Raw genomic sequence first — 27,694 nt, forward strand, 5'->3', positions numbered from 1 at the left:
TTGCTTTTGATCATAGCCACATCGTTAAGTAAATCCCACATCAATACAGTGTGATCACTACCACCTTGTGGTTCTTTTATCTGCTGATTCTTAATGCATGAAGAATCACTGCTGATAATCAGATCAAGAATATTGCCCTCTCTTGTTGCTTATCTGATGTGCTGCTGTAAAAAAGGCATCCAGTGACTCCCCAAAAGTCTTGCTAGTGTTTTTAGTTACTGACTCACAAGTTCCAGTCAGTATCTGGAAAGTTAAAATCCCCCATTATAAGACATTTTGATTTATTGGCCCACTCTATTTCTCTGTATATTTGTCCATTGTACTTATCACAGTCATTAGGCCTATGGTTTTGTTATGTTATAGCTGAATTCTTGTTATTTCTGAGGTTGATTTAACTGAGTTTTACTTCATAGTAATAAACTAAACTTGGTTATCACTCACTGTTAATGTTCATTGATTATTTCTTTATGAAGTGATATCGTTATTGCTTTGTATTGAGGATGAGAAATTATTAACAAGAAGAACGCACGGCAGATCTAATTTCAAACATATTGAAGAGTAGGATGGAAATAAATAAATAAATAAAATATCACTGTGGGGAAAAAACATTTAATTTCTTGTATCAGAATTATATTAAATTACTTCAGCTTTTATAATTTTCACAGAAACTTTTAGTAAATATAAAATAAATTATCTTTATTGTCCGTTCCATAAAAATATTAACGAATACAATTTTACAATTTTTGATATAAACGACATGAAATACTTTGAATTATATATATAATATCAGTGTGTAGATACACCATAGACAACTCTTGAGAAACTACAAAGTAGTTGTTGTAGGCATCATTTGCTCTTTCTCATATTGTGCTCTGCCTTCATGACGAGTTGCCGTGATATTGCACTACCTCGAATAAGTAACGCTTCACTAATAGAGAAGACTATTGTTACTTATTCTCAGTGAGTACCACCACCCAGACATATTTCAAGGCTATTGGCCTATCATCAGTGGGTGGGTGGGCAGGTACCCTGGTATTGCAGACATGACGACCCAGTTGTGAAGATAATCACACAATATGAGAGATGCCAAAAGGTGTATATGACAATATTTAAAATAACTAAATGCACAAGGCATAATACATTAAGAGTTTAATATTTATATAATATCGGTGTGTAGATACACCATAGACAACTCTTAACACCGATATTATATAGATATTAAACTCTTAATGTATTATGCCTTGTGCATTTAGTTATTTTAAATATTGTCATATACACCTTTTGGTATCTCTCATATTGTGTGATTATCTTCACAACTGGCTCGTCATGTCTGCAATACCAGAGTACCTGCCCACCCACTGATGATAGGCCAATAGCCTTGAAACATGTCTGGGTGGTGGTACTCACTGAGAATAAGTAACAATAGTCTTCTCTATTAGGGAAGCGTTACTTATTCGTGGTAGTGCAATATCATGGCAACTCGTCGTGAAGGCAGAGCACAATATGAGAAAGAGCAAATGATGCCTACAACAGCTACTTTGTAGTTTCTTAAGAGTTGTCTATGGTGTATCTACACACCGATATTATATAGATATTAAACTCTTAATGTATTATGCCTTGTGCATTTAGTTATTTTAAATTTTGAATTATATATATGTTACCTAATCCTCTCTTGATGATAGACTTACTTAGTAGTACGTTGAATTAGGGAAGAACTCCATTTCATTTTGTTCTCCCACTGATTTTAGACGTGACTCCACATTTCAGCGAGTACTGTAAGTAACTTTTATAAATTTTGACCATTTTAATGTCATTGTAATTGTGTATACAGTTTAATGTCAGTTGTTACTAAAGTCTCCAAAATAAGAATATAATTCTGCAGATATTTAAAGTAATTTATTTCCAGAAATATATAGGAAATCCATTAAATATTTTACCTCTATACAATAAGAGCTAATAGTTTTGGCTAAAGATTTCCCCATTTGCTTACTCATTTTGCTGCTGCTTTTAATATAACTGGATAGATTCGATCAGCCACAAGCTTTAACAATTTTTTTTTTTCTTCTCAGTTATTGCAAAATCATTTAGCTCACAATTATAACCCTGTACTTCTAGTAATACCATTCCTAAAAGCCTCTTTGCAGGTTACTAGATGAAAACATTTCTTTAGCTTGCCTGCAACATGAACAGAATCATCAGTAGTTATGCCATTCATATCTAGTGTCAGTGTTGTTCGTCCTCCCCCCATTTTATGTTAACATAAGGAAAGAATCCTTTGCTGCTTTTTTTGGCATTCTTAGCCAATGACTTCTCATAATCTGCCTTGCCTTGCTTAATCCCCTTATTTACTAGTTTATATTTATTGTAGGTTTCTCTGTCCTAATTTGTAATCGTCCATACAGTACTAGTCTCATTTATCTGACAACCATTTTAGGTCTAAACCTTAAACAATATCTCTTAGATGCTATATAAAAAACTTAGTAGCTTCTATGATTAAAAACAAATAGAGTTTAGTAAAGAAATTCATCAAATTATTTTATGATGCATTAGCATTAGCAAAGGCAGATGATGCAAGAAAGCAAGCTTATATAGCATCAGCCAAAAACACACACACACACACACACACACACACACACACACACACACACACACACACACACACACACCCTTCTTATTTCAGCCATCCACTCACTCCAAATGTTTGTCTAGTTCTGCCTTGAATCTGTTTAAGCCATCAACTTCTAAAACGCAGATAGAAATTTGTCAATCAATCACCCTCTGGCTAAAGGCAAACTTCCACACATCTATTCTTCAACTGTCTTTCCTTAACTTGAATTTATTCCCTCTCAAACGATTATTCTGAGCAAGAGGAAGAATCCCATCAGCATTGATTAAGCTCCAACCATTGAAGGCCTTATACATCTCTATCAGATCACCTCGCAGGTGCCGACCGGGCTAGCCGAGTGGGTAAAGTGCCTACCTGGCAACCTGAATGTCGCAGGTTCGAATCCCGCCTCGGGCTTGGGTCAAAGTACTGCAAAAACCTTGGGAGGTGCATTATGGCCACAGAAGTCGATGCGCCAACAACTACCCAAAAAAAAAAAAAACCCTCGCAGGTACCTAGTGTCCAGACACTGTAATTTGCAAAATTTAAGCCTTTCTTCATAAGAGCAACCCTTTGTTCCATTCACTAATCTTGTTGTCTTTCTCTGTACTCGTACCAACAGCTCTACTTCCTTCTTAAAATAAGCCTCCAGACCTGTATACAGTACTCAGGTACTGTATACAGTACTCAGGTACCTGCTAGAAAAATTCCTGTATATCAGTGACAAGACACCATTAGCTACTCTTGCAGACTGTCTGCACTGCTCAGAAAACTGCTTATCTGCCTGCAAAATTACCCCCAGGTCCTTTTCATTCTCTACCACTGTTAGTGTAGTACCACATAGTTGATATGTTACTCCGGGATTAAGGAGTACTTTACATATGTCTATGTTAAACTTCAGTTGCCACCTCTCAGCCCACCTGCTGAACTTCTCTAGATCCTGTTGCAGCAGTGCACTGTCATTAGTGTCATTAAACTTGGACATTAGTCCAAGTCTGCAAACTTGGACATTAAGCCTTATATACCATCATCAGTATCATTAATAAATACAGAAAACAACAATGGACCCAATAATGAACCCTGGGGGACTCTATGAAGAGCTTTGTCCAATGATTACCACTCTCTGTCTTCTCCCACTCAACCATTTTTTGATACTCTTCCATGTGCAAGAGTATCAAAAGCCTTTCTAAAATCCAAATATATGATATCAAAATTATTTTTGCATCCGGTTCCTTTGTGACCACATCGTAGTATCCAATCAAATTGGTCAGGGAAGGCTTCCCCTTAACAAACTCATGCTGTGTGTACGAGCTATAACTGAAGTCTTGCTTAGATGATCCTGCAATGCTTCTTTAACCAGTGCCTCCATTAATTTCCCTGGAACAGAAGTTAAACTAACAGGTCTGTAATTACCTGTGTCTCCCCTTGATCCTCCTTTGTGGATTGGGGTCACATTTGCACATCTCCAGTCCATGTGTACCTCCCCTGAGTCCAAGGAAGCTCTCATAATTATGGCTAAGTGTTTGGTTACTTCCTCTGCTGCCTCCTTTAATAAAACTGGATAGATCCCATCCTCTCTCATCTAGGTGCCTTTCTTATGTTTATCTTCAACAATTTCTCCTCCACTTTACTCTCAGTTATTACAAGATTATCTAGCTTACCTGCCACAGTTTAATACACCTTTAGCATTCCTCTCCCTGTATAACTCCTCATGTGTGAATGTAGAAGCAAAATTTTCATTTAGTTTGTTTGCTACTTGACCAGGAACATCAACAGTTGAACCATTGATATCAAGTGGACCAATCTGATTCATCCCCTTCCTTCTAGAGTTTACATAAGCAAAGAACTCTTTGCTGTTTTTCTTTGCGTCCTTTGCCAAAGATTTCTCGTAATCTGCTTTTTTTTTCCTGGCTAACCTCCTTTGTGACTTGATTACAGACCAGCTTATATCTATCATAGGCTTCCGTGTCACCTGTTAATTTATATGTATCCCATGCATTTTCTTCTCTGCCACATGTCTACTTAGTTCATTTGACATCCATTAGGCCTCAATCTTGAACAATATTTCTTAGTTAGTATGAAAAGCCTAGTAGCTTCCAAGATTAATTCTTTGAATGTTTCCCATTTTGAATTTGCTGTTGGTAACATCATCAGTTGGTCCCACCGTATTGAATTTAAATACTGGCCCAGACCACTGTAGTTACCTTTATGAAAGCAAGAACCCTTCTCTTTACCCCTTCTGGTAGTTGCCTCTTTTGAGTAAATTCCACTTCAGCACACTGATCACTGCCACCTTGTGGTTACTTTATCTGCAGATTCTTAATGCATGAAGAATCATTACTGATAATCAGATCAATAGTATTACTCCCTCTAGTTGCCTTCTGTAGAAAGAAATCATGCAATAAATCCACAAAAGTGTGTGAGTGACCAACCCACAAATTCCATTCAATATCTGGGAAATTAAAATCCCCCATTATAAGACACTGATTTACCATTATAAGACACTGATTTATTAGGCTCCTAAGATTACCACGGCAATACCACCATTTATCTTATTGGAGGCTCTAATGCATTAAGGGCTTAAGCCTTAAGCTGCGAAAGAGATTAGACTATGTGTATTTTCATGCAATTACATCATTTATACACAGCTAATTATAGATTAGCAAATTTGCAATAGCGGCATCATTTAAGTTACATCTCATATTGTGAATACCTTCACAACGAGTTGCCATGACATTGCACTACTTCGAATAAGTGACGCTTTACTTGATGGAGAAGACTATTGTTACTTATTCTCAGTGGATACCACCACCCAGACGGCACCGTTTCAGGGCTATTTGGCCCTTCTTCAGTGAGTGGGAATAAGTAACAACAGTCTTCTCCTTCGAGTAAAGCGTTACTTATTCGAAGTAGTGCAATATCGTGCCAACTCATCGTGAAGGTATTCACAGTATGAGATGTAACTTAAACGATGCCCCTATTGCAAATTTGCTAATCTATAATTAGCTGTGTATAAATGATGCAATTGCACTATAATACACATAGTCTAATCTCTTTCGCAGCTTGAGGCTTAAGCCCTTAATGCATTAGAGTCTTAACTTATATCATACACCATCAGGCATCTCTCATATTGTGAAAATATACTTCACAACCATTTTGTCATTATTACATCACTTGGCTACTTACCCGCCCACCGAAGAAGGGCCAAATAGCCCTGAAACGGCACCAGGGGAAGCCTGATGATGTCCGGAGTTTCCAAGAATAGGTAACAACAGCCTTCTCCACTGGGGAAGCGTTGCCTATTAGAGGAGTTTTGAGGTTTTTGAGTGGTGTGAGTTGAAAGAGTTACTGTCCCTTTCATTCTTCTACACCGTTTCTTTTCCTCTTCCACTCCTACTATTACTTTCCCTTTACCTTTTTGCTTTTCTAAGTCTAATAGGGACAAGTGGATAGTCGAATTATTATCCCACACATATACAAAATAGCCTGAAACAGTGCCTTTTGGGTGGTGGTATCCACTGAGAATAAGTAACAATAGTCTTCTCCTTCGAGTGAAGCGTTACTTATTCGAAGTAGTGCAATGTCATGGCAACTCATCGTGAAGGTATTCACAATATGAGATGTAACTTAAATGATGCAATTGCACTAAAATACACAGTCTTATTGGAGGCTTGAAGTGGTGAAACCTGCGTTTAATCTTCAATGCTAAGTTTCCAGCATCCCCTCTCTTCTTGTTTTCAACACATGCACAGTACTAAATACTATAAGTTCGATACCGTTTGTGTTTGGGAGTTTCATTAAAAAAAAAAAAAGAGAGAGAAAGAGAATAAAGAAAAGATTGGCACATATGGAGGTATACATGCACTTGGTTCAGCTCTTAATAACCGTAACACAGCTAATATATATATATATATTTTCTTTTTTATGTGAACCCCAAACACGAGAGGTATTAGAACCTATAGTACTTAGTAGCGTGCTTGGGTTGGAGGTTGAGAAGACGAAAGAAGATATTTGTTGACATTGGACTTGAACTTCTGTAGATTGTAATTTTCAGGAAATACGTATGAAGGAAGGTTGTTCCAGAAAACGGCAGTTGAATGAATAAATGAGGAAGATGAAAAGTTGGTTCTGTGGGTTTGAAGTGGGACAGTAAATGGATGTTGGCTGGTGGCGGCACGTGTTTGGACTGTTTTGAAAGAGAGAGCAGGAATTATAGAAGCCAATTCAGAAGAACAGTGCCCATGGAAGTATCTGTAGAAGATGCATGCAACAGAAACAGTACGTCTATGAGAAAGCAAGTGGAGAGACTCTGTTAGAGATGAATCATTAATTAACCTAACTGTCCTCTTCTGAGTGGAATCAAGAAGCCTGAGAGAGGTTTTGGGGCACCACCCCAGATGTGGGAACAATATTCCATGGCAGGGCAGATTTGCGATTTATACAGAGTGAACAGCTGTTTGGAAGAAAAGTAACGCCGAGAGCGAAAGAGAAAACCAAGTTTTTTAGATGCAGAAGAAGCAATATTTGTAATGTGCTTGTGCCAAGAGAGATTAGAAGTCAGGGTAATCCCCAAAAGAGATATATCATTTTGCCTAGAAATCGGAGTGTCACTAAAGATAAGCATAGGAGCAGAAGAATCCTTTTTGCAAGATATAAGACAAGACTGAGTTTTAGAAGGGTTGAAATCAACTAAGTTGTCTTTGCCCCACTGTTGAATTTCCTGAAGATCGGCATTTAAGGAATTGCTAGCAGATTTTCGAGAAGTTGAGGCTGATTGAGCAGGACAAGGTTTCTCAAAATGGAAAGTGGAATGCAATGTGCTATCATCGGCAAAACTATGGATAGGATTTCCAGTCAATGGAAGTAGGCAATTAATATACAAGAGGAAAAGAGTGGGGGACAGAACTGAGCCTTGGGGGACACCAGCATTAGTGGAGAAGTAAGAAGGCAGAAAGCCATCTACCATCACCCTCAGTGAGTGATCAGAGAGAAGACTGGATAACCAATTACTAAAAACATTTGGCAAACCATAAGATGGAAGCTTGTTTAGAAGACCTTTATGCCAAACACGATCAAAAGCCTTTGAGATGTCAAGAGCAACTACTTGTGTTTCACCGAACCTTTCCATTGAATTAGTCCATAAATGGGTAACATAAGCCAGAATATCACCAGTGGATCGACACTGGAATCCGTACTGGCGATCGTTGATCAGACGGAAAGTTTCTAGGTAGTTGGCGGTTAATCTTTCTCCATTACTTTAGAAAGAGTAGAAGTAATTGCAATGGGACGATAATTGGATGGGAGGGATTTGTCACCCTTTTTAGGAATTGGCTGGATATGAGAAAATTTCCAAGCAGAAGGAAAAACACCTTTGGAATAAGAAAGTGAAAAAAGGCGGCAAAAAATAGGAGTAAGTTCAGGAGAACAGGTTTTGAGAACAAGTGGAGAAATACCATCAGGACCTGGAGCTTTCTTAGCATCAAGATTCATCAAAATCCTTCTGATATCCTTTTGACGGAAGACCACAGGAGGCATTGAATGGAGCGAGTTGGGAATGGTGGGAGGTGTTTTACCAAGATCATTAATACATGAGCTGGAAGGAAAATGGGATGCTAGCACGTCAGCTTTATTCTTGGCTGAAGTGACAACAGAACCATCTGGTTTGGACAGAGGTGGGAGCAGAGATGGGCAAAAGTTGCAGCCAATAGCTTTGGCAAGAGACCAGAATGCTCATCTACCATTAGGGCAAGAAGCAAGTTTTCTACTCTTAGCCTGTTCAAACTCTAGTTTGGACTGATTAATAACTGCTTTACAGTTGTTGTGAGCTTTGGTGTAGGCAGAAAATGAAACTGAATAATTAGAAACAAGCCAATTACGATATGCAACGTTCTTCTCTTGAACAGCCTTAGCACATTTATTGGAAAACCAAGGTTTAGATAAAGGACGAGAGTTTAAAGTGGAGTGTGGGATAAAGTATTCCATTCCTGCAAGAACAATTTCACTGACACGATCTGAGCAAACGTTGACATCAGAAGTTTTGAAACAGTAATCCGACCGAAGAAAAGAAGTCTTGCAGGTCATCCCATTTTGCATTCTTGTAATGCCACACAACACGAGGTTGGGAATAGTCATGAGGTAAAGGTTCCGTTGGAGAAGAGACAATCACCAAGTTATGATCTGAAGTGCCTAAAGGACCTCTCACTTCGACCGTGTACATAGAAGGGTTCTTTGTGAGAAAAAGATCAAGCTTATTGGCTGTATGATTAGGATTGTCCGGTATTCTCGTAGGTAAATGAACAATCTGTGCCAGGTCATTAGTAATTGGAAAAGCCTCAGCATCTCGACCTGCTGGGTCGGTGGGACTAGAAAATGGAAGCCAGCTGGAGTTGTGAACATTAAAATCACTAAGGAAAATTACCTCACTGTTAGGAAAGTTTGACTGGTGTGAAGTCAAGTTGCAAAGAGAGGAAGTCAAAGAGCTCCAAGTGATTAGTGGAGTTGGGAGAAGGTAGAGACAACAGATGAATTTGACACAATGAGGTAGAGAGATTTTAAGCCAGAGAAGATTAAAGAGAGGAGATTCCAAATTGCCAAGTCTCTGACAGGGAATATCAGAATGGACATATGCACAAGTACCACCTTTGAGACGAAAGGAATCATACAGCGAATAATTTGGGCATCTGAGATGAGCAGTAGTTGAATCAACCGATAACTTAGATTCTGTCAGAAAAAGTACATAGGGTTTGGCAGACTGCAAGTGGAAATGGACATCGTTGAGATTAGAATTGAGACGACGTATATTTGTGAAATGAATTAGGAAGTGCTTGGGAGGTTTAGATCTTTTCGCAGATAAGCTTGCTCTATTAGTTTGACAATTCATGGTGCCAATAGTAAGAAAAAGTGGGTGGGACATGCTGTATGAAGTAATGAAATTTTTGGATATGGCGTACACGTGGTAAGAATATACCCAGATCCTTGACATAACGTGGCCTCGACAATGATCCCCAGCATACACACTACTCGGACTCCCTCCAGTCACTATCTGGCAGAGTAGAGGTAGCAAGATTATACACTAGCTGATCCGGAAGCCTCCTAGAGAGTTACCAATAGGTTCGGTCTGGTGTACTAACTAGCGGCCGGCCTGCGAACACCGTTTTAGAGATGTACCCACGAAATGTAAGGTATATTGGATCTTATCCCATGAGAACCATCCAGCAGGTCTTATAAACCCAAGCATGCTTCTTTCCAGGCCGTGGCATGTCCTCATAAAAGCAACGCAACAAATTATTTTCATCTCTGTCTGTAGCTATTGTTAATCTATTAGTAGTCCTCCTCCCATGAGATAGCAGTTTTCCAATCAACCTAACACTGCTTTGATAGCATCAGCAAATATTTTTACATCCCTTTATTTAAGTGTATCACATCCCTTTAAAAATAGTCTCAGTTACTGTTAACAAGCACAGTCCGTGCTGAAAAAAGTTGTACCTGATGAATCTTGCATGCCTCTTCAGGGCAGAATTGAGTGATAAGTTTCCTATCGTCTACTCCCTCCTATCCTGTCTGGCCATAACTGTAGTCACTTTCAAATTTAATCCTAACTTGCAACTTTTTCTCTCTACTCATTAATAAATCCTTACATATATAATAATATCACCCTTAAAGATGATAGCTGCTCTGTCAAATTTGTTCCTAGCAGTTTTATCCTGCTCCTATTTCACCTCTTCTTTTTCCAAAATATATTTTCCATGTCTCTCACAAAAGAGTTAACTTGCATGTACACCAATGCTAGAAGTATAGTAAATAAATTTGATGAATTTGAAGTGCTGGTTAAAACATCAAAAGCGGATATTGTTGGGATATCAGAGATGTGGTGTCACACAGATGTTAGGAATGCAGAATTGGAATTTGGGGAGTACGGTGTGTACAGAAATGACAGACAGAATAGGAAGGGAGGAAGGGTTATGCTGTTAGTTAAGAAACACACAAAATCTAAGGCAGTGCATCCAGTTGACATTGGTGGACGGTGCAATGTTGAGTCAATTTGGTGTGAAATAAGTAGTGGGAAAGCAAAAATGAGGGTAGGAGTGTGTTATAGGACTAATGACTCTGAATACAATGAATAACTAAGCAAAGAAATAGAGTGGCCAGTAAATCAGAAGATCTTATAATGGGGAATTTTAACTTCCCAGATATTGACTGGAACTTGCAGTTAGTCACTCACACACTAGCAAGACATTTGTGGATTTATTGGATGATTGTTTTCTGCAGCAGTATGTTTGACAGCCAGAAAGAGTAATACTCTTGATCTGGTTATCAGCAGTGATTATTCTTGTATTAAGAATTTGCAGATAAAGAAACCACTAGGTGGCTGTGATCACATGTACTGATGTGGGATTTACTCAAGGATAAAATTACCATCAGGTGTAAAGGGAAGGGTTTTTGCTTCCGTAAAGGTGACTGCAGTGGTCTCAGACAGTTTTTAAATTTTGTACAGCGGGACAAACTGATGATGTAACCAACAGCAAATTCTGAGTGGGAAGCATTGAAGGAATTAATCGTGGAAGCTACTAGGCTTTTCATACTGATTAAGAAATATTGTTCAAGGTTTAGGCCTAAATGGTTGTCAAATGAACTAATGACTCATGGCAGAGAAGAAAAATGCATGCGATGCATATAAATTATCAGGCAACACAGAAGACTATGGCAGATAATAAGCCTATGGATATTAGGCAAGCGAAGGCAGATTATGAGAAACCTTTGGCAAAGGATGCTAAGAAAAAAACCAAGCAAGGACTTCTTTACTTATATAAACTCTAAAAGGAAGGGGATGAATCAGATTAGTCCACTTGATATCAGTGGTTTGACTGTTAATGATCCTGCTCAGATAGCTAAAAAACTGAATGAGTATTTTACATCTACATTCACACATGTGGAGTTATTAAGGGAGGAAAGTGCCAGAAGTTTATCAAACTGTAACAGAGTGCTTAATGATTTTGGATTAACAGAGAGAAAAGTGGAGGAGAAATTGTTGAAGTTAAACATAAGAAAGGCTCCTGGGGTGGATGGGATCTATCTACTTATATTAAAGGAGGCAACAAAGGAACTAAGCAAACCCTTTGCCATAATTATCAGAGCATCCTTGGACTCGGGAAGTCACCACGGACTGGAGATGTGCAAGTGTATCCCCAATTCTGAGGGTGACACAAGTAATTACATACCAATTAGTTTAATTTCTATTCCGGTTAAAATAATGGAGTCACTGGTTAAAGATGCATTGCAGGATCATCTCGACATGACTGCAGCAATAATTTACAGACACACGATGGGTTTTTTAAAGGAAAGTCTTGTCTCACAAATTCGATTGGATACTATTATGTGGTTACAAAGGAACTAGATGCAAGAAATAATTTTGATATCATATACTTAGATTTCAGGAAAGCTTTTGACACTCTTGCACATGGAAGACAACTACACAAATTGGAGCAGAATGGTATTAAGGGTAAGTTGCTACAATGGATAAAAGGGTGGTTGAGTGGGAGAAGACAAAGTGGTAATCAATGGACACTGCTCCTCGTGGACTAATGTTATTAGTGGAGTCCCACAAGGTTTGATGTTGGGCCCACTGTTGTTTCATATATTTATTATTTTTTTAATGATATTGATGAAAGTATATCCGGCTTGCTGTCGAAGTTTGCAGCTGATACAAAGGTTGGCAGGGTTATTAATGATAGTAATGACAGTGTGCTTACTTGATCTAGGAAATTTAGGGAGATGGGCTGAGAAGTGGCAACTGAAGTTTAACATTGACAAATGCAAAGTACTGCATATGGGTAGAAGTAACCCCAGAGGAATGTACCAACTGTGTCATACTACACTTAGGGTGGTAGAAAATGAAAAAGATCTGGGAGTAATTGTCCAGTCAGATATGATGTTTTCTGAGCAATGCAGAAAACAAAACCCCATGACCGGTTTCCAGAGCAGGTTATGGGGTTTTGTCAATGATATACAGGAATTTTGCTAGCAGGGAAAAGGTGATTATCCCTTTGTGTAAGGCAATGGTCAGGCCACGCCTTGAGTACTGTGTACAGATCTGGAGGCCTCATTTTAGGAAGGATGTAGATTTTCTTGAGCATGTACAGAGAAGGGCAACGAGATTGGTGATGGGAACGAAGGGGTTCTTTGACCAAGAGAGGCTTAAGTTCGGCACATTGCAGCGGCTGGGGACTAGGCACCTGTGAGGTGATATGAATGAGGTATATAAAGCCTTGAATGGGTTGAGCATGCTGAATTCTGATGGGATTCTTCCTCTTACTCAGATTAAAAACCTGAGGGTGTACAAATTCAAATTGAGAAAGACAGTTGTAGAACAGATGTGTGCAGAAATTTGCCTTTAGCCAGTGAGTGGTTAATTGCTGGAACAAACTTCCATCTGTCATTGTGGAAGTTGATAGGTTAAATAAATTTAAGGAGGAACTGGCAAACCTTTAGAGGTAATGGTTGTGTGAAATTTTTTTTTTTTTTTTTTTGGTCCATGCTACATACTTGCTTTCTTTGATCACATGCCTCTATTACTACTATATCTACTAGTTCCTTCGGGACCAACACTTTTTACCATGGAGGATTTTGTGGTGGCATAATGCACAGTTGTAATCTTGAGCATTGTGATGGGTGGCTGAATTGTTGTTAGATCCCTTTATTTAATTTCTTCAACCACATGAACTGTGTTTCTCAATCCCTTATCTGCCCATCAGAATACTGAATTGGTGTTTAATCTGCTCACAGTCTCTGAAACAAAAGCACACAGCAGCATCCTCCTTGGTCATATGACGTCACACTATAGATAACTCCACAGAAGCAGGACAAGTAGCACCCTGAATGTAGCTCTGATTCCCAAGGGAACTGCTATTGATAGCTCTTTTCTTAGTCAAATCATTTCTACTACCTTTACCTTTTTGTTTTGCTGCTCTTGTTTGAGGCAGGATTTTAGTCTAAATTTAATTTAAAAATATCACATGAACTAAGAGATAAGAATGTGTAATAATTCTACACTATTCCCAAGGTGTACCACATTACTGTGTTTCTGAATAAAACTGCTGACTTTCTAAATGCTTAGCTAAATACAAAAAGGTAATCTATGTGATTATGATCTTCAAACTGTTTATTTGCTAATATTTAAAAAAAAAACTGCAATTAACTACTATGAGTTACTCATATATCATAGTAGTTAACTAGTAGCTAACAATATTCTCGCCAAAATAAAATAAAATCTGTTGACTGTCTAGTCATAAATTGATATTGTATATAGTTTGCATCAGTATTTGCTATTGGTTGTATCTGGCTAATTAAGAGAAGAAATAAGCACAAATAAAAGGCAATAAAGATAGTGTATCTCTCTGAGAGATATCAGTAGATAGATTTGTGTTGTGGGTTTGATTGGAGTGGTCAGTGATTAATTTTATATTAAATTTAGAGATTTTCAGAGAAAAAAAGTATGGAGAAAAGGCCATAGAGATAGTATTCCTCTCCAAGAGATATCAGTAGTCCGCTTTCTGTTGTGAATTTGGTTGGAATGGTCAGTTTTTAATTTTATACTAAACGTAGAGATTTTTAAAAAGCTAAGTTCCCTGATATTCAGTGGAAGTTTTTTGGTAAGACAATAATGCTAGAGAAGTTAAGAGTTGAAGTCAGCCAAAACATCTAGATGGATAAGGTCTAATTGAGCATTATTATGGACAGTTCAAGTTGTAGAAAAGAAAGTTCAGCCCTTTTCTTACCCTAGCAAATTTGGTCTAAAGTTTGAGAAAGAATTTGTGCAGAGAGCACCATAAGGTGTGTTTTCTGGAAGAGCTTTATTAATCAAGATGCAGATTTGATTTTGCATCTTTTTTCAGTTGTAGCGATATAATAGTAGGGCCTTTAGGTAGTGGTTGGTTTTCCCCCCCTTTTTATTTTTAATTGTTCAAAAATGTGTTCTAGCCTTGGCATAGTTATATGACCCCTCCTCAGAATGTTTTTGACATTGATTCTATGTATTTTTTTGTTTATTTATTATTATTTTTTTAAATGCCATCTCAACTTCAGTATCCCATCATCTGTTTGAGATTGCCATCATTGAAAAATGAAAACATTGATTTACAGTGTTTTGCGATAAATCTTAATACATGCCCATTTTCAGGTCTATCTATTGGAGCAGTAGAAAGTTCTGATAAATTCATTAACTCAGGTGTTAATGAATTAATTAGGTGTTAGAAAATATGTTTGGTTTTTTTCATTAACGGCTTGCTGACATGTAAGAAAACAAAGTGCTGTTTCTTTAATATTTAATTTATTCAAGGAGAAAAAGTTGAAGTTGTTTGAAGTGCAGTCAAATTACTCTGTAACTTATTAACTATTGTTGCATTATTAAATTTATGATCAAATGATTGTTTATCTCTGGTGTTTAAATGCACTGTATGTTTGAGATTTGATGAGGGAAAAGCCTTTGAGGGTGTAGGTCCCGAATATTCCACAATTTGGAATAGTTGAAATACCACAAATAGTGATAGGTACATTTAGGTTAGCTGAGACAACCCTCCATATAAAATTGGAATAATGTGAAATTTGTTCACCTAACTTCAGATGCTTTTATTTCAGACTTTAAGAGAATTAATACCTTGCCATCTCTGTTACCTTCTCTATTTTTGGCATGTGTATTTTTTGGATATACAGTCCATTCCGGTTATTTGGGACACATCGGGACTAGTGCATTTTGGCCCGATTAAGCGGCTGCCCCAATTATCCGAAGTTTCACATAAATAGTTAAAAATACAATGTATCCCCCCCCCCCTTTACCATTAGGTTACACTGTACAATCAAATCATGTTATGACAAACTCACCATAGTAAAGTATCGTTCACTATACTATGTGTAGTAAGCGCCGGTCATTGTGATCACTTTTACGAATTGAATTTCAATTTTATTAAACAGCGATTCTAATTAGAGAAAATAGGAGGCATGTCCACAGGCTATGAAAGTAAAGATATTAAAGCACAAATTTACCCTTTATTACCTTACCAATTAAAAAATTAAATGATACGTGAAAATCGGAAGAATATACATGATAATCGGAATAATTAATACGTACTATTATTATTGTTAGCCAAATGGTGCAAGGAAGCCTGAGACTTATGCTGCACCAGCCAAAAAAAAAAAATTCTGTTCCCCTGAGAGAGAGAGAGAGAGAGAGAGAGAGAGAGAGAGAGAGAGAGAGAGAGAAGGGAATCACCAAGAAAGAGAAGAATGATGATATCTGGCTAAGGACCCTGGGTGTGCCAAGCCCATACTCACCAGATGTGAGCCCCTGGGGTTCACTATAATATGTACATATGAACTAGTTGACATTTCTGTTCGCTGACATTTTTGGGTGGCGGTTAAAATTTAAAACAGTAAAAAGATAAGTAATCAATAACAAAGAACACGGCACACACAAATTACAAGTAACACAATATGCGCAAGTGAGAACGCAGTAATGAGTTACAAAGCTTGAAAAATAAGAATGAAGAGAAGATCTGAAAATTAATTTTTTTATATGACTGAAGATTCCATGGAAGTGTAAACACGTTCACCATAATAACCCACAGAATTCCAGCTGTCGGTATTATCACAAATTCAGTAAGATTGAATGTACTGTCCGTTTATGATAGGTTTCACTAACAGAAAAGCCCAATAAACATGTGACTGCTAATTGTTTTTATTGTTTTATGGTTGTGACCTCCAGAATTTTGACCGAATCACGTCGTACCATCGGAGACAATCGTAGGGTAATCTCCAGTGCTGCGGCCTCCTGCCCTGATTAAATAGCATGTTGTCCCAATTAAGCGAAGTAAACCCTGGCTGTTTTCTCGATTGGTTTCTGTTTTTTAAGATATGCCCCAAATAAATGGCTGCCCTGATTAACCGGTGGTCCAAATAACCGGAATCCACTGTATCTCCTTTCGCCATGTTTCGTTGATACAAGTTGCATTGAAGAGTGAAGAGAGTATAATATTTTCTAGAGAGGAGAGTTATTTTGAAGGCTTCTTAATTTTACTCTAAGCCATTTTGAGCAAACAAAGTTATCTGTATTGAACCTTGCCATTAATGCCTGTTATTACCTCAAAAGACATCAAAAATCATACTGCATGATGGAAGAGATGGGGAGTTCCTTGAGCTTTGCCCTGGAGACTAAACATGAGTTTCACCCACTTCGAGCCCCCCAGTAATATAATTGGTGATATTCCACCAGTTGAGAGTCATCTGCCACTATTGCCTGTTAACATAGAGGGGTCACCTTCCTCTGTGTGGTATGAACACCACAACAATTCACTTGGTTACAAAAATAATAAAAAACTACAAAACCCACATCACACTTTCTAATTTTTATGTTTAGTTCTTTTTATAATACTGCAGTAAATTAAAAGCAAGTTTATTTCCCATATGCCACTTGTGCCATAAAAACTTAAAAAAACAAACAAACACAATTCTAATGCCTGCCTACCTTTGCAGATTTCCCTAATCCATTGTAACGAAACTGGTGCGTGTGTGTGTGTGTGTGTGTGTGGGGTTAGGGAAATAGATTAAATTATTAAACAGGAATAAGATAAAGTTTTTATTTATAATTTGCTGTTGGTAAAAGCAAGTGTAGTTTGTAAAGTGAATGCAGTATGCGACTTTCCTATTATTGACAAGAGCAGTGTGTGGCACAGGAAATACTTCTTGTTGGGCATTATAAACACAAATCTCATATTTGAGAATGGAAACAGAGCATTCCAAATTTTGTTTAGGAGCAAGGGGAATGAATACCTTGCTTTTACAAACAAAACTTAAATGCTTTAAATTATTTTTGTGTGATTAACTTTTATTCCTATGTGCAGAATAACTCATTGTGCTCTTTATTACAAAACCCCGCACACGATCAGTGATTAGACCAGGGTTCGAGCCCGTCACCACCAAATACGGAGGATGCGGAAAGGTCAGGGAATGACAACCGCATATCCTGGAGCAATATGGCCTTAGTTACTAATGCTCCTAAAAACCAAATAACAAACAAACAAACAAATTACAAAACCCATAAGTGAGAGGGAACAAGACACCTGCAATCGAGAAATTTACTGACAACTAAGTTACCAAAGATGTTACAGGCTTTTTGTACTAAGGCTTAAAAGTTTATATGTTGTATTGCTTAACAATAGGTGTAATAATTAAGAGGAGCAACTAATGATCAACATTCATAATGGAGTGTGATTATCAGTGCAACATTCAATAACATCATAGTGTGAGTTTGATTGCAGAAAAACTTTTCAGAAAAGTTTGCATGATAACACTGTTGAAGTACCTTTAGATCAATTTTGCCAAATAAGCATATTAACATTCATATAAATCTAAAAAATATATTTGCTAAAATATTGAGTTTTGTGATAGATTTGTAAAATATTGAGTTTTGTGATGTGTATTTAAAACTTACTGTTTGATTGTATATATGGGTGAGTAGAGCTTCATGGTATTCTCCTTTTCTCCCACAATAGCTCTCAAGGTTTTATTATCTTTGTGAAGATGGGGTGTGGGGTGTGCGTAAAGCCTGTGCTGAAGTGTTCATGCCCGTGTCTTGTGTGTGTTCAATGAAAACTCGTCATAGATATTTAGCTCCCGTTTTTCTAAACCTCCTCTGTGACCAGTCTCGTTGGGTAAGTACCACAAATTTTTGTACATTCAAACCTTTGTGAACCATAACTTTTGGTATTTGGTATTTTTATAACTTTTTTATATATATATATAATCTTGCATTTAGAAATTTTGCTACTTGTGACTGCCTTGGAAACATTCTATCAAGCAAGACACTATACTTGCATTGAATTGTAACCACATCTCCTTCAACTGATTATGAATTTCTTGTGAGTTTTTGTTATCTGGTGTTTCAATTTTTGACATGAGTGTTGATCTTTGCACTTTACTTGATCTAACATCTCAGACTTGTGGCACAAAAACTGCTTGTTGTGGAAATGTAAATCTGGTACCTCCTTCAGCACAAACCAAACTGAAACGATTGACATCCCAAACTGGAGAAACTAAGTCAGATGTGCAGGAGCAAAGTGCATTAATTTTGGAACCACCCTTATTATAAATGGGAATTTCTTATTATTATCATCTCTTTTTTTTTTTCTCCTTTTGGGCAGGGTTTTTTTTTTTTTTTTTTTTTGGTGTTCCATCCCACAATGGTACTAGTACCAAGTACATGGAGTGGTTGTTATGTCTGTCACTGTTTGGTTGAGGGACTCTGACTATATCTACAAGTGTTAAAGATTGTGGCTTTCTTTAGTTCCTTGTAGATGTACTTTTGGAGGCTTCTTGCTGCTAGGTTTTTATATAGGCTCTTTGGCACCGTGTCAGTGGTTGACACTCTGATTGAGATGCTCGTTATTTGTTCTGCATGCCACATCTCTGACTTCCTGTTTAAGGGCTATGTACTTCCTGATCTTTGCTGGTGTTTGGCACCACTATGTTGATCAAGTAGATAGTCTTGTCCATTCTTATGATGTGTTCCCATTACAACTTGCATGTAGGGATCTACAGTACAGCCTGAAGTTCGTACAGGAATACCTCGCATAGTGCGGTTTCGAACAGCGCGGGTTTTGCTATAGTGCGGTTTACAAATTGAAAAAAAAAAATAGATAACCGCTTTACATGCCAATACATTTGATATGTATGTATGTATGTATTATAATGCCAGCACATAGGCCAATGCGTTGTGGATTCAAGACCACGCTGACTGTTGTCATAACTCCCGTTATATACGGACTCTGCTAGCATTAATGCATTAGTAAACAGTCTAGATTCCGAGCGGTGAGGTCATTCGCTGTGTATTTTTATTAAAGATTATTTTTTAAAAACGTTACACCTTTATATGCAAATATGAGTGGAAAGAAGAAATGTAATGGTGCTGAGAGTTCTTATAGATCCAAACATCAAACAAGGTATGAAAGTAAGGCAGACGTTGCAAAATGACATTCAATGTTATAAAGAGATGTATGCAGATAAAAAGAAAAAAAATAACTGTGCAAACTAAGCTGATCAGTTATTTTTCAAAATAAAAATACAGTACATATTTCACTTATATTCTTTTGGTATGTATGTACTGCAATAAAAATCATTTGTACTGTATCTACTAGTATTTTTCATTTTTATCATTTTAATTTCTTTTTTTTTTTTTTGCAACTCGACCCATATAATCAAATTGTCGGAACACGTTACATTAAAATACATACTAATAATACCCCAATCAGCACAGTTTCACACAGCGTGGTATTTTTTTGGCACAAATTAACTACGCTATGTGAGGTATTAATTGTAATATGGTATACTTTCTTTGCTCCGTGGTATTTCTTTGCTAGCTTCTTTTGTATTATCTTGGCAACTTGGTCATGCCTACAAGTGTATTGCATCTGGGTAATCACCATGCATCCCATAGTGATGTGCTGGATTTTTTCTGGGCAGTGTGGTATTGTCAGTATGTGTTGTCTGTCACTCTAGGGTCCTTGGCAGTGTAGTTCCTGGTGTTGATTACCTGGTCTTGGATGATGAGCATAAATCCTTCAGTCTCTGAGGAGAGCCTCTCACTCATGAGCCTTGTGTTTGAAGCTATCTTATCTGTGTAGTCTTTATGGAGGTCATTGTAGTGTGCCACGGAGTGCCTTCTTTGCCCATCTTTGTTTCTGCTTTCTGTGTGAGTGGGGGTCTCATTGTTGAGGTTGAGCAGTGGGTGCCATTTGTCTCTCTTCCTTATACGAGGGGGTATCAAAAAGTTCATACCCTGACCTAGATAAAACATCGGTAGGATAATGCCGTTTTTAATATAAGTTGTCTACATATTCAATAACTAACATGTTAAATTTCATTCCCATAGGTGATCATACACCAGAGGTGGAGCTCAGATTCTGAGGAAGGATGCTATGGTTGACAAAGTGGAGTATTGAGCAGTGATCAAGTTCCTTCATTTGCAGCCGACCGGGCTAGCCGAGTGGGTAACGTACCTGCCCGGCAATCCAAAGGTCGCGGGTTCGATTCCCGCCTCGGGCTTGGATCAAAGTACTGCAAAAACCTTGGGAGGTGCAATATGGCCACAGAAGCCGATGCGCCAACAACTACCAAATCAAATCTCAAACCTTCATTTGCAGGGTAAGAAAGCTCAGGAAATTGACAAAGAAATGAAAGCTGTGTATGGCCAGAATTGTCCATCGTATGATACTGTAAAGAAGTGGAAACGGGAGTTCCAGTGTAGTCGTACAAGTGTCTTTGACAAGCCAAGAGATGGAAGGCCAATCATTATCCACAGACAGTGAGACGTTGCAAAGGTTGAGCAGCTGGTGCTAAGTGACAGACATGTGACAATTCATTTCATTGAAAATGCAGTGAGAATTAGTTATGGGTCTGCCCACAACATTTTACATGACCCTCTGTGCACATGTCTAAGGTCTCCACACAGTGGGTTCCAAGATTGCTTTGCAGAAGCAATGTCGAATGAATGTTCTCGTCAACTGTTGGATTTGTGTAATGCGGATGTTGAGAACTTTTTTGATCGGTTGGTGACAAATGCTGGGTGTACAGTGAAGAAGCCATTGCATGGATGCCTCTTTCGTTCAAATCAGGAAGTCATCAATGAAGTGGAATTCTGGTTTCAGGCAAAAAGTGTGAACTTCTATGATCAAGGCATTAAACAACTGATCCCTCGATGGGAGAAATGTGTTACTATATACATGGAGAGTACAGAGAAAAGGATGGATTAAAGTTCCTGTGAAGTTTCACCTCAAGATAAAGATACTTTCTAGGTAAGGGTACGAACTTTTTGATACCCTCTCGTAGATTGGTGATGTTTTCCTGGAAGTAATTCCTCAGGTTTTTAATTGCCTTCTATTGTTCTTCAATAAGGTCTGTCAAACCCCTCCATCCTTCTTTCCAGGCTATGGTCAGTCTCTTGGTGGCCACCTATGGATGGTTTCGGTTGCTCTTCGCCATAGTTATCCTGGTCCTTCTCATGTCCCCCCCCCCAGTTTAGGGTTACTCCATTCTATGATCCTGAAGGACTATGTTAGTGCTGGGACTGCATAGGTCTTTATGGCTTTGAACTATATTTGCTCTGTTCAGCTTTGCTTTTAGCAGTCTTCTGATGGTATTTTTCACTCAGGTAGACCTTGATCTCCTTGTCTTTTAGATGTTCAGCTTGCATCATTCCCAGTTACTTATAGGTTTACCATCTGTCACAGCTTTGATCTGTTTCCTAGTCTTCATCTCGTACATTCGCCCAGCTAGTTTTTTCTAATGCGATCCATGGCGGGTCTTATATTTGTCTAGTCAGAATTCCATCCTAGTGCCATTTCTGAATGTTTCAGTGACTGGATTAGTCATTGGAGTTGCTTTTTGGAGTTGTTTTATTTTACAGAATCTGTCCTAAGTAGCCCAATAGCACCCCTAGTTACTTGCACTAAATTAACACTAAAATGCAGTAAATCGAGTAAATAAGGTTCCCATCACACTGAAATCTGGAAATAAAAGTGTAATTTAATCTATGTTAGGAATTCCAAAAATAATTTTACATCTCATCCTTTTGGTTCCTTATTTTTTAAGTTCATTGTAAATTAAATGAAACTTCCTTTGTTTAAAGCCAAATATACATGGTATTTGAAATTAAATAGGCTTTAAAAAAAAGAGTTAAAATTAGAAAGAAAGTGTTCAGAGTACATGAACTTGTAAGTACAAAGTGTATGAAGAGATATAAATTTTTTCTGTATTGATTGAAAATTTAAGTGAGAATAATGCCAGAATTTGGTAACACCCATTTCGGAAAGCTTTGCTGTGTTTATCTTCATTTCTGATTTTTCAGATTGGCTCCTGATGAAAAAAATTTCACATTAGGAGACATGCCACTATTAAGAGCTGCATGGGCCCGGGTGGAATGTATGCCATGGGTTGCCTACACCTGCTTTAATCCATTCAGTGATGTTTAAATAGCACTGTATACAGAACACATGGAGTGCCCAACTTCTGTCTTAAATTTCCAAGTGCATTCAATGGAGTGTTCAAAGGAGTGCATTCAATTAGAGTATGCACAAAAAAAAAAAAAAAAAAACCTTAGATTTCAGAAAGCTTTTGATAGGCTTCTACATAAAACACTGTTGTACAAATTGAAGCAGTGTTGCATTACTGCTGGATAAAGGAATGCTGAGTGAAAGAAGACAGAGAATGGTTATCAATTGGGTACTGGCTTTTCTTGGATTAATTATTATTATACAAGTCTCTCTGGGTTCAGTGCTGGTCCTGTTATTGTTTTATAGTGTTTATTAATGATATTGATGAAGGTACGTCAGGCCTAATGTCTAAGTCTGTAGATGATATAGAGGCTAGCAAGGTGGTTAATGATAGTAATCAGGTATGCTACTGTAACAAGATTTAGAGTAGTGGAAAATTAAAAAAAAAAAGACCTGGGATAAATGTGCAGTCAGATATGAAGTTCTCTGAGCGGTGCAGACAAACTGCCAGGACAACTCATTGGGTTTTGTCAATAATATATAGGAAGATTGCCAGCGGGGATTAGGTGGTTATTATCCCATTGTACAAGGTCAAGATTAGGTCACACCTTGAGTACTGTGTACAGCTCTGGAAGTCTCATTTTAGGAAGGACATGAATCTGTTGAAATAAGGGCAGAATAGAAATGAGATTAGTGAGGTGGTTAATGCCGACATTATGGAAAAAAGGTAAGAGTACCAAGAAAAACTTCAGTTCTGTAAATTGCATTGTCTGGAAACTAGGCAACTGCAAGGAAATATGATTGAAGTGTTTAAAGCTTTTGAATGGATTGAATAAGCTAAATGCTCGTGGCACCTTTACTCTTGCTCAGAAAACATACACGAGAGGGAATAAATTTAAACTGAGGAAGAATAATAAGGAAGAACTAGACAAATTATTAGAGGGTATGAACAGTTCATTTGGAATTATTTTTTTTTCCTGGTGCTGAAGCTTGCTTCCTTTCATCATTTGCCACTACTAATACTAAAGTAATGTAATAAGCTTGTAATTTGTCTATTTTTATTACAGACAGATATGATTTTGGTTTAAACTATCTACTCACACAACAAAATTTGTCTGGCTAATCCACATAGCTACAATGATGTTTTTTCTCATACTGATTATCAGAAAATAAATTTATACAAAGAAATACAAATATAATAAAACATACAAATGGTATCAAATGCACAAGTTGACAACTGATAACTAACATGCACATACCTAATACTTATGAGTTGTGTTCATCTACTTTACTTCTCTGTTTTTCTTATGTTCAGTAAGTGATGCTAATTTTCTCACATTATTGTGAAAATCAGTTAATGCATTCCCCCCCCCCCCCATACACACCACCACCACAGATTTGATGTAAAATTTGTTTTTAGATTCAGAATTAACAGGTTTTTTTTTTTTTTTTTTTTAAGTTATTTTACTTTTATGGTAGCAAAACCCTGTTGACCAGTGTCATAGATTCTTCCATTATTTAAGGCAATCTTTAACCTTGTTGGCCTAAAGGTAAAGTATATTATGTAACATAGAATGTAGAATAATGTTTCACAGCCTGTTTCATAATTCTAAATGATGCTGCTTTTTATGGCAGCATGAAATGGGTTAAATTCTTTGGTGTGTTCTTTGGTTTCTAATATAACTATTAGAAAATATTATTTTTTTTACTGAATCAAAAAAAGTAAGAGAAAACAGATTAGTAAAAGTGGATGTAGGAAGACACAATTTCTAAGTATTAGGTTTGTGCATGTTAACCATTAGTTGTAATCTGGGATGTTTGAGGCTATTTTGTGTTTTATTAGCTTTATTTTTCTTTGTATAAATAAAAGATTTAATGACAATTAGATATTGCAGTCCAGTAGTACTGGTATAGAGTTTCCTTAAGTGAAACTCTACAACAGTTACTTCAGCTTATTTTACCCATTTCTAATTGAACTGTATATTACTGTGAAAAGAGCTCATTTTAGTTAGCATTTTTATTATTCCTAATAAATGCTTTGAAAGTCTGTTTAACACAATCTTTATTTTAATTTATAATATTGAAAATGTTTCTGTTTTTAATGGCATATGCAATAAAATCCTATTGCGTTGATTACTGTTTGGTTTTACAATAATTGCTTTTTAACAAAAATATTTACAGGTCCTGGATAACTTCTCTTATTACTAATGCTTTGTATGCCTCATTTGGATGAAATAACTTTGAGAAAAATTCAATATAACAAATTATTTTTAAAGTTCACCTATACATAAAATGTATTACTTTAAAAGGGAGGGAACTTTGTAAAATCACAACTGATTGGGGCTTTTGTTTCATCAACCATGGGCAAAACTCGATACAGGAAGCCTCTGTTTTTATGATATTTATATAAATATTCTTGTTAAAACTAAGCAGACATGAAAACCTAGCAGAAAAATAGTAAAATCAGGTTCATCCATATAGAAAAAGAAGAAAGAAAAACATCAAAAACTGAAATGGTATATTCCTTTGCAAGTTTAAGTTTCCCATAAGTGAAAAACTAGAGTGAATGGGGGAAAAATAATTCACTTAGAGAGAGTAAATTGAATAAAACAAAGGCTGCCTAATGAAGAATAAAGGAAAATACCTCAAAAAAAGAGGAATTTGGTCACTGATGCCCCATCTTTTCAATTGGAAACTTCAAGGCATTTCAGCAGAAAAAGGACAGACGTATTGTTTTTATAACCTCTCAACCCAGAAGAAACTATGCAGGTTCTCCTTAAAAAAAATGGGGCATTGGTAGCTAAATTCCTCTTTTTGTTTCAGGTATTGTCATATATAATCTTTTTTTTCCCTCTTCAATTTGCTCTCTCTAAATTTTACTTCAGTTTATGAGAGCTTTTTCCAATTGAGGAGGCATTATTGTCTCACTGGCATTCTGAAAAATATTTCTTTCATTCACCCATATTTTTTTATTTATAGAAATTATAAATCTGCAAAGAAATGTACTATTTTACTGGATTTTGGTATTTTCCTTCTTTTCCTGTTATTCTTTTTTTATATAGGTGTTTCACTATTTTAAATGCTATTTTAAAATTTTTCAGCTGCATTTCCTGGGTGGTCAATGTGTGACAAGAGCATTAGAATTATTTCTTACACATTACCAGCTGTTGATTCTTGGCAGCCAATTTTTATATTAGTCAAAGAGACAGGAATAAATTAATAGTTTTAAAAAGATCCAGCAATGACAGCAACATAAATGTAGTGACCAGTGGAAAATGACCACATCTGCTAATCTGTCCAACAGAATAGCAGCATTACAGTTTAACATTACACCGTGGAAGATGTCACCCTTGTCAGCTACATATATTTCATTTTAAGTGATAAAAAGTGATTTAAGGTCAATTTTTTTAAAAACAAACTTAAATCACCAAGAAATTTGCCATTGATTCTACTTCTCTTCTTAATAATAGACAAAATATGTTACTTTATTGCGATGTATTTTTTAATTGATCTAATACACTACTTTGTACTGGCACTGGAATCTTACATAAATGCAGATCATCGTTAAGCAAGGACTGATTGCTCTGGAATGTTGTTGGGTGTGTACCCTATATTGTAGATATGGCCAAGTAAGAAAGAAAAAATGAAGAGCAGCAACATTCATTTGAAGAATTAAAAAAACAAACAAACCATAAGTTCTGAAAAGTTTGGGAAATTAATGCAGTATCACATCTTATGCATTTTTCACATTCTTGAATGATGATGGTCAAGTATAGAGCTCCTATTCTCCTCACATATACAGTAGTATGACATGCCAATGTCTTTTCTTAAAAACTTAATATTCAGTAATGCTGGCTGTGAGGTGACAGATTTGTGTTCTGATAGCTTCTCTTCTGCTACCTCTTTGGAGGAGGCAGGAGAGGACATTTAAAAAAAGCAGATATTGGACCATAGCAAAATTTTTAATTTACCAAACAAACAAACAAAAAAAAAGTCACTGTGCAATTTCTGCCATGCTATCTGAAGTTTTATTATCTTGATGGAGAGTTATTGGATATGCCTCTGAGAAGGATCTCAATTTTCTTTTGGCTCTTTGAAGTTTACTTAAGGATAAATATGAGGTGTGGCAGACTGGTGCTGTTGTGATCAAGTTTGATGAGTTCAAAAATTAATGGAAGTGGTATGCTATATTACTCCCTCCAGCAAATTGTGGTACAGAGATTGTTTAGTAGCATTAACATTCTGTGTCACAATTTTCAATAGGGCAAAGAAAAAATATCAAATTTCGGTTTAAACTAGGATTAAACTAGGAAAAACCTTTTCTGAAGAATAATTTTCAGGAAATGCATACGCATTTCCTGAAAATTAGTCTTCAGAAAACCTCGGATTGTTTTAAAAGAGAGAATGGGAATTATAGAATCCAATTCAGAAGAACAGTGCCCATGGAAGTATCTGTAGAAAAGGCATGCAGCAGAAACAATGTCTATGAGACAGCGAGTGGAGAGACTGTTAGATATGAGTCATAAATTAACCTAACTGCCCTCTTCTAAATGGAATCTAGAAGCCTGAAAAGTTTTGGGGGCACTGCCCCAGATGTGGAAATGATATTCCATGGTAGGGTGGATTTGCGATTTGTACAGAGTGAACAGCTGTTTGGAAGAAAAGTAACACCGAGAGCGAAAGAGAAAACCAAGTTTTTTAGATGCAGAGGAAGCAATATTTGTAATGTGCTTGTGCCAAGAGAGAGATTAGCAGTCAGGATAATCCCCAAAAGAGATATTATCATCTTGCCTAGACATCAGAGTGTCACCAAAGATAAGCATAGGAGCAGAAGAATCCTTTTTTGCAAAATATATATGAGAAGACGGAGTTTTAGAAGGATTAAAATCAACTAAGTTGTCTTTGCCCCACTGATGAATTACCTGGAGATTAGCATTTAAGGAATTGGTATCGGATATTCGAGAAGTTGAAGCTGAGTGAGCAGGGCAAGGTTTCTCAAACTAGAAAATGGAATGCAATGTGCTATCATTGGCAAAACTATGGATAGGATTTC

At 36.9% G+C, this 27,694-nt stretch overlaps 1 protein-coding gene across 4 annotated transcripts in view; it reads left to right on the plus strand.

Moving 5' to 3' along the window:
• LOC150082631 (serine/threonine-protein phosphatase 4 regulatory subunit 1-like) overlaps positions 1 to 27,694 on the plus strand; it is a 677,709-nt gene that overhangs the window by 551,999 nt on the left and 98,016 nt on the right. For all 4 annotated transcript variants that reach the window (XM_090377553.1, XM_090377552.1, XM_090377554.1 and 1 more), the window contains one exon: positions 18,148 to 18,306. In XM_090377553.1, the coding sequence (XP_090233679.1) occupies positions 18,148 to 18,306 (159 nt within the window). The remainder of the gene's footprint in view (positions 1 to 18,147; positions 18,307 to 27,694) is intronic.

Source organism: Mastigoproctus giganteus, chromosome 7 (genome assembly GCF_048544385.1).
Source record: "Mastigoproctus giganteus isolate SK-2022 chromosome 7, ASM4854438v1, whole genome shotgun sequence".
In the NCBI taxonomy this organism is placed as follows: domain Eukaryota; kingdom Metazoa; phylum Arthropoda; class Arachnida; order Uropygi; family Thelyphonidae; genus Mastigoproctus; species Mastigoproctus giganteus.